This window comes from Castanea sativa, chromosome 2 (genome assembly GCF_040712315.1).
Source record: "Castanea sativa cultivar Marrone di Chiusa Pesio chromosome 2, ASM4071231v1".
Classification (NCBI taxonomy): domain Eukaryota; kingdom Viridiplantae; phylum Streptophyta; class Magnoliopsida; order Fagales; family Fagaceae; genus Castanea; species Castanea sativa.
Window position 1 is genome coordinate 51,311,949 of NC_134014.1, and position 8,017 is coordinate 51,319,965.

An 8,017-nucleotide genomic window follows, 5' to 3' on the forward strand; every position below is an offset into this window, starting at 1 on the left:
GTATCTCAAGTGAATCTAGATTTCAATAAGATGAACAACATTAATTTTACTGAAAGGCTATAAGAAGAGTTAACAAGTGCACCAAAGTAATTTATAACCTACTCGTGTCCAAAACCATATTACAAGTTATTAACCAAAAGATGGAATGAATAAACGTTGTTTTGGATAGGAACTTAAAAGAAATATAAAAAGCATTTAACAATGATGGATAAAGTGTGCCTATGAAGCTTTTTCATTGTGTAAGTTCATATTTCACAGATTGGAGAACACTAGCTAATGTTTAAGAAGAGATGACTTCACATTATTATCATCCAACCCTTCATAATCAATGTCGATTTAGTCTGAAAGAGAATTATCTGCCTCTATATTTTGCATTTCAGATTCTATTAATGCATACAGTCTTGCATGTTCACGGTCTCTTGGGTATGTGCAGTAGAGGAAGGAGTAGATGAAGCAACAAATTGCCGCTGGAATGCCAATTGCTGGGTAGAGTGCCTTGGCGAGTGATGCAGCATTCTGTCTATCCGTTTCAATTTTCGCAAAGGTTGATGACGCTTTCGAAATTGGTTTATAACCATAAACGTTCTGAGCCAAAATCCCAACTACAGCGGGAGCAAATGACGATAGTATGGTCTCAAATGATCGATCCAAAGCATAGATGCTCGTACGAGACTTCTCAGGGACTATTTCTGCAAATATTGGACTGTCCACACATTTTACGTTCAAAGAAAACTAGAAAAGTAGAGAATATGAGATATAATTCAATTTGTTCAAGTTAAAATTGCCTGAGTTTGGCCCGCATTACTTCATATTTAATATGACCATATGCATTTGGATGTAAAAGCAGCACTCATTTACGCTGGAGACCAATAGGATTTACCGTTGAAATATTACACAAAGTAATAAAAAAAGAAAAAATTTAACACAAAAAAAAAATAGAAATTAAATAACTTGGGGGCAGAAGCTCCTGGATCATTTTCCCCATTACTTCGATCAATCGAGCAAACGTTTCGACTGATCGAACATATAAAATTTTAAAATTTGAATTTTTTTACTTTATCAATTTTATAAAACAATATTCTCCAAACTCAAACATCATTATTACAATCTATTTATGTATATACCTATATATACAACATGTACGTCTATTTTAAATGCCTTCTCCGAAGTTATAATTTAATTCAAGATGATTCTAATCACAACTCATAAAAAATACTTGGCTAGCCAAAGAAGATAATGAAGAATATGCTCAAAGCTGACACATGATTAAGCTCCCAAAATATTGTTTGTGTAAAGTTGTGATTCACAACTATGTTTTATGTTAACTTTATTTTATGACAAAAAGTGTTGTATTTGCTTTAATTTGTTCCTTGTATTTTGTGAGATTTTATTGTATTGGATTCATTATTAAGTTGGTGAAGACTCAAGCTTAATTGAAGATCAGTGCATTTCGCGACTAGCTCACGAGAAGTTTGCGAGAAGGGTTCCCGCGAAAAGGGCATGCGAGAAGCACATGACTAGAAGCTGGAGAGTCGTGTCAGGATGTCAATTTCACGAGTATCTCGCGGGTAAGGCCTTCTCGCGAGATACCCACGAAACTCTCTGCCTGGAGGATTTTTAAGTGTGACTTTTTTACCCTTCACCCATACTACATATACTCTCATTACCCAGAAAAGTATGTGAGACCATTCAAAGAGAAAAATCCTAGATAGGTTTTCTACAACACACACACCCATCTTTTAGAGAGAGAGCTACTCATCCTTAGTGAGAAATCATTGTAACATCTTCTCCTTCCCTCTCCTATTGTCATACCTTGAGAGGAGATTTGTACCCAAACACAACACACACACTTTCAGAGCGTAGAGAGTGCTTTGGAGTTTGGGAAACTTTGGAGATTTGTCAAAAGAAGCCGATGAGACTTGGCGGATGCAATCGTGCGTATTGCGGGATCCGGAAAGCTAGAGAAGACATGATTCCGAGAAGTCCGTTAGTAGTAGGAGCTTGGAGGGCTTAAGTACATTGGGTAGACTAGGCTTGGAGGGTCTTTTGTTATTCATGTACTCCAACTTTATTTTCTAGTGGATCGATTTACCGCTTGGAGGGCGGCGGAGAGGTTTTCCGCCGAGTTCTTTGGTTTCCTCTTCGATAGGAACTTTATTCTCTAGTGGATCGATTTACCGCTTGTGTTAAGCAACTCTTGTGTTTTTAACACAAATCCGAACTTTCAGTTTGCAAATTTGGTTTTAACACAAAGGACTAGCAGATCCCCAAAAAAGGTTGGGGTATCCAAACTACTTATCCAAAAATTATATTCCTTGAAAGTGTTTCAAGACTAAAACACTGTTGCTCTAAAATTTGGCTACAGTATTGTCCAATTATGAAGGGAAAACCTGACTTAATTGGTCATACAACAACCAAACGCATCAACAGTTCCTACACAGAGCAACTTGGTCCCCAGTTATGTTTGTGGTCATTTACCTTTAAACACCAATAATATTGGGTATCAGATGATTAAGATTCCCTAGGGTGGTGTTACTATACTGTGGATGCACATTGGTTTTTTGCACTTCATTATCTCCCCATATGCACAATGAAAAAATGCCCTTTGGTTCTCAAAATTAGGAAAGAAAAATATATTTGATCCAGTATACATACTTGTTAGTTGCTGCAGCATCCCAGGATGAAAAAAATCCCAGAATGAACAAGGCCAGTCCATGCATAAATGCAGTGGATGGATCATCGGGCAATACTAGCAGCAAAACTGCAGCTGTAGGAACAAGCGAAGCTGAGCTTATTTGTGACAGAATAATTCTTCCTGAATTGGGTAAGCATTTTGCAAGGTTATCCCCCATCCATCCACCAAACACACATCCAAATGAAGCACCAATTATTAGTATGGTCCAAAGGACTGCTGTTTGTTCATGGGAGAAACCTATAAGCTCCAACCACATAGGGGCAAATGAAAAGGCTGATCCAGGGATTGAACCAGAGACACCTTGTGCGACAATTATCTGGAAAGATGGGATTCTTATTACCGATTTTGCTTCTTGAATCAGCTCTTTAACATTTGACCAAAAAGGTTTATGAATAACTTGATTTCTAGCACCACTATCACTCTTAGAAAAGCGTGGATCATTCGCAAAGAGGCGGACCAATATCCCAACTATGACACTTATAAATGCCACCATATGGAAAGCAATTCTCCAGCCAGCCACGCCCATGACTGATTTTGAGGCTATAAGTACTGAACAGAACCCACCAAAGATGGAGCCAAGGTTTGCTGTTAGTTGTAACAATCCAAAAGCCAAACCACGATTGCTAGCATCAGTTGAGTCAGCAACAAGAGACTGAATGGCAGGTATGACAATGGCAAGTCCAATTCCATTTAAACCTCGTGCGACTGCAACCTAATTAGCCAAATGATTCTACCATATGTTATATTATGCAGCTGAATTAGAAAGGCCTAATTTTCCTACCAAAGCAATAAATGCCATTAAAAAAAAAAACTCCTGCCCACGCATAAACTTAAGTTGTTTAAGATTCAACTTGTCAAAGCTTCAACCATCAAAGCATGCAACTCCTCCATTAAAACTTCGACATTCCAAGTTTCTTATGTTTTTCCTTAACTCAATTAAACTTGACTTGGATAACACCCAAATGCACTAAATTTTGTTAAACTGCCATAGTTTTCAATTTCCTCATCAGATTTCAAATATCATCAATCTCTTCTTCTTCTTTTTTTCTTAAAATAGGTAATTTTATTTGGTGGCCTAATTCCTTTTTTTTTTTTTGGCTAACTAGTTATTTGTGTTGTTTACAATTGCCTTTTAGTATCCGTTTGGATACACGTTTGCGTTTTGCTTCCGTGCGTTTTCTCTTTTTTTCTTTTTTTTTTTTCTTTTTTTCAAGCCATAACTTTTAACTATTCTTCCGTGAACAGTATACCCGTATACAGTACCTGTGAACAGTAACCGCACTGTTTATGCACATGGATTCACTGTGCAGAGACAAGTGCACTGTTCAGCACTATTCACGGGACCCATAAACACTTTATTTAAAAATATATATATTAAAAATGAGTCCCACAATACTATTCACACATTTAAAAATTATTTTGCTACATTGTTTTCAGTTTTCGACAATAAGTTATATCCAAACGAACCTTTACATTTTCTTTTTCTTTTTTGTGTGGAAAGTAGGTAGATAGTGGGGTAGGAAAGGTCAAAGATAAAGTTCAAAACACAAACATGTAACGCTACCAAAGTTACCAGTATGCTATCACCCTGAAGCACACACAATTGCCTATACGTTGACGAGCAACAATATGAACTAACACCAAGTTAGACATCAAGAACCCATATTGCCAATTAATTTCCTAGACCATCGAACTCAACATACTAGATAGGTATAGATCAACACTCACTCCCCCCCCCCCCCCAACACGCACGCACGCACGCACGCACACACACACACACAAGGAAAAACACGCACACAACACACAAAATGCACCATATTATATACAATACAAGTCTAAAAATATCAACAAACAATCAGAAATCTGCCCATGCCATCAAATCTACAGTGATAAACACAAGCAAGAGGAAACTGTAACATGTAGATAGATACCTGGAAGAAGGTGGAAGAGATGGCAACAAGGAAAGTAGCTGCAGCCCAGAGGAATGCACCAAGAGCAATGACATGGGCACGGTTGTGATTGCTAGCTAAGTAAGCAGCAAGTGGGTAACACAAAGACTGCACTATGGATCGAAAAAGAGTGAGTGAGCCCAAACCAGTCGGGTCAGTGTGGAGAGCTGCTCCTACTTCCTTGTACACCCCAGGCAGCAACTTCTCGTCAGCTCTCTCCATTATGCTCGCTAGATTTACCAAGAGTAATGTCACAGTCTCTGACTTCATCTTCTTGTTTGATCAAAGCAAGTACTGTCCTCTGGCTTCGCTATATTTTTGGAAGGGGTTTGTGATAGTTTGAGTTTGTGGTGGAAGAAAATCTTGCACCCGGCGTATACGCTGGGTCTCTCACACAGAGGCAGGCCCCACATGCTGGAGGATCCACCTGTTTGCGAGAGTCTCGGCATATATGTGGTGTACACGATCTACTACCTCGTGGTGGAGACTGGAGACTCAAAAGAGATTTAAATAGCAAGTTGGGAATGTGGAATGGACAAATTGACAAATTTTTTGGCACTTTGTTTAATTGTCAAGGTTTTATTGGTGTTATTTGGGCCAACTAAGGACGTCAATTTTTTTTTTTTATCTGTTACTTATGAAATTTTATTTGAGAAATTGAAAAAATAGTCATATAGTTAGTTAATTTTTTATTTTTCTATAAAAATTTTTAAAAAAAAAATTATTAATGTATGCCGTGAAAGTATACATTAGTAAAATTCTACTAAAAAACTTCTGAAGTGTCAATTTTTTGTCTCGACTTTCTTCTTGAAGACCAAACTTGCTAGTTATTAATTAGAGAAATTATATTTTCATAATATTTTTATAATATTTTTACAATAAATTTTAAATGTCAAGTTGTTATGAGTTGTTTTTGGTAGATAAAAAAATAATTTCAATGATAAATTTAAATTAAAACCAATAATAACTTATCATTTATAATTTTTTGTAATAATATTGGGAAAATATTGTAATCCAATAATTTCTCTATTTTGGATTAACATGTTTGTCATATAATCAAAGTCTTGAAATGTGGGTCTTGTAGTAGAATGCTGTCTCTTCATCTATTATTCTCCATATGGCCGTGTCCAAATAAATTCAACAATTTTTTGTTTTGTAACTTTTGTTATATATATGAAAAAATGCACAGACAACAAAGAAAGATTTACCAAAATGTTTGATACTTACTTCACTTGAGTCATTTAATCTTGGTATGTACAATGAGTAAGGGACCTTAGGGAATCGGGATTTTATCTAAGAAGCCAAAACATGAAGCAAAAAATTTTGACCCCTTATGAATAAAAAAACAAATTAAAGTTTAAAATTAAATTATTACATAAAAATAAAAGTAGTATTTATTCAATATTAATAAATAAAAAGCACAAAATAATTAGTAATACATTTAAACTCTCATACGTATTATCAAATAAGAACTTAAAATTCCCTTAAATCTTTGAAATCATTTATCATTGATTGCATACTAAATTTTGCAACAATTTCCCTTGTAATATACAAAATTAAAGAGTTTTTTAGATTGTCATCTACCATTTTTTTTATTATATATTTTTTTAAAATTTTGAATAATATTAATAGTTGAAATTATGGTTCCATAATTGCAATATAAAAACTAGAAGAGTGCAAGTATGCATGCTATAAATAAATTGATTGGCTATTTATCTTCTAGTGCTTAATAGCCATTGACACAATTCAAAATATTTAACAATTTTTTAAAGTTTAGATGTTGAAATACTTGTGGGTTCTAATTAGCTCAACTGGTAAAATTTTTGATAGTTGAATAAGAGATATATTGTTCAATCCCCGCCTACACCAAATACTGATTGGTGTCTTAGTCTGATGATAAAGAGCTATTATTAGGAGCGGACATCATAGGTTAAAACTTTCTCAAAAAAGAGAGAGAGAGAGAGAGAGATGTTGAAATACTTTATACTCATAATGGTGAAATATTGTGAAGTCTTTTTGATAAAATAAAAAAAAAATAAAAAAATAAAAAATAAAAACTTCTTGCAAATAAATATAATCAATTCTAAAGAAATCCAAATGCATCTCAAGGATCTAGAGCTAAACTTCCGGGGAAAATACTTGAAAGCATTGACTGAGTTAATCAGAATTTTCTTTGGGGCTCCTCGGATTCAGTCAGAAAGATGCACTGGATTGGATGGAATAAGGTGACAAAGCCTAAAGAGGAAGGTGGTCTTGGGCTGCAAAGAGCAAAAGGGCGAAACACTGCATTGCTGGCAAAGCTAAACTGGAGGTCGGCTACTGAAAAGGAAGCTTTATGGGCCAAAGTGTTAAAGCAGAAATACTGCAAGCTACTCCTATAGCTATGACAGGTAGAGGTAAGGACAGATTAGTGTGGATGGAGAATCCAAGGGGTATATTTGATTTGAAAAGTGCTTATAGTATTGCTGATAGCTCTGGTCCTGGTCTTTCCTTTGCTGCGAGGTGGGTTTGGAGAGCTAAAACTCTTCTAAAAATAAAGACTATTCTTTGGAGGTGTGCTCATGAGAGCATCGGAGTAAAGGCGTGCCTGGTTAGAAGAGGATTGGGGGATGATGTTTTCTTTGCATCAGACTAAAGGCGTACAGTTTTCTTTGCAATATATCGTCTCCTTTACCACACACAAAAACAAAAAAACAAAAAAAACCCTTAGAATAACCAATTCCACAACACACTTATATTGATAATTTATTTGAGCATAAAAAAAATATCCAGTCAACATTTACGCTAAATTGTAAAGTCATTTTGTTGATGGCAAAAAAATAATAATGATAATCATTTTCATAGAACACACAAATATATATATATATAAGTCTGATTTTTAAATGATTTGATTTTTTTTTAAATAAAGGATTTTCTTTGTTAGTAAATTTTTTTTTTTTTTTAGAAGGACTGGCATAGATTAATGGCTATGTGGTTACCGAACATTTTGGGTTCTTTGGGTAAACCATAAATTTTGGAGACTGACTTTTGGGAGGGGTCAAATATGAATTTTTTGAACCATACAAGCCCAATAATCAAAATTAATATTTGGCCCAACACTTACTAAATATATGGCCCACGACAAGCAAAAACGGCTCGCTAGGCCTTTAAGGAGCTTTTGATTTAATTTTTCCGAGATTTAGATTGTGTGGCCCAAAACGTCTTAGTATTGTAGTATGTTTCAAATTGGGATGTAAGGGCATGTTTGTACGCCGCAATAGCCATAAGCCATCCTTTGTTTCAAAGGTTAACATTTTCTGGGAAAAAAAAAAAAAAAGTCATTTTTCAAAACATATTTTCTGAAAGGATATCTTTTTTTTGTTAATCTCATTTT

The 8,017-nt window shown here is 35.1% G+C and overlaps 1 protein-coding gene across 1 annotated transcript; it reads right to left on the reverse strand.

Moving 5' to 3' along the window:
- Positions 1-244: 244 nt before the first annotated feature.
- Positions 245-4,938, reverse strand: LOC142626456 (uncharacterized). The gene is made up of 3 exons (XM_075800273.1): positions 4,627-4,938; positions 2,656-3,407; positions 245-703 (listed from the first exon to the last, which is right to left on the reverse strand). Exons 1-3 carry the CDS (start codon positions 4,912-4,914, stop codon positions 337-339), a joined length of 1,407 nt encoding a protein of 468 aa, XP_075656388.1. The 5' UTR covers positions 4,915-4,938; the 3' UTR covers positions 245-336.
- Positions 4,939-8,017: the final 3,079 nt, after the last annotated feature.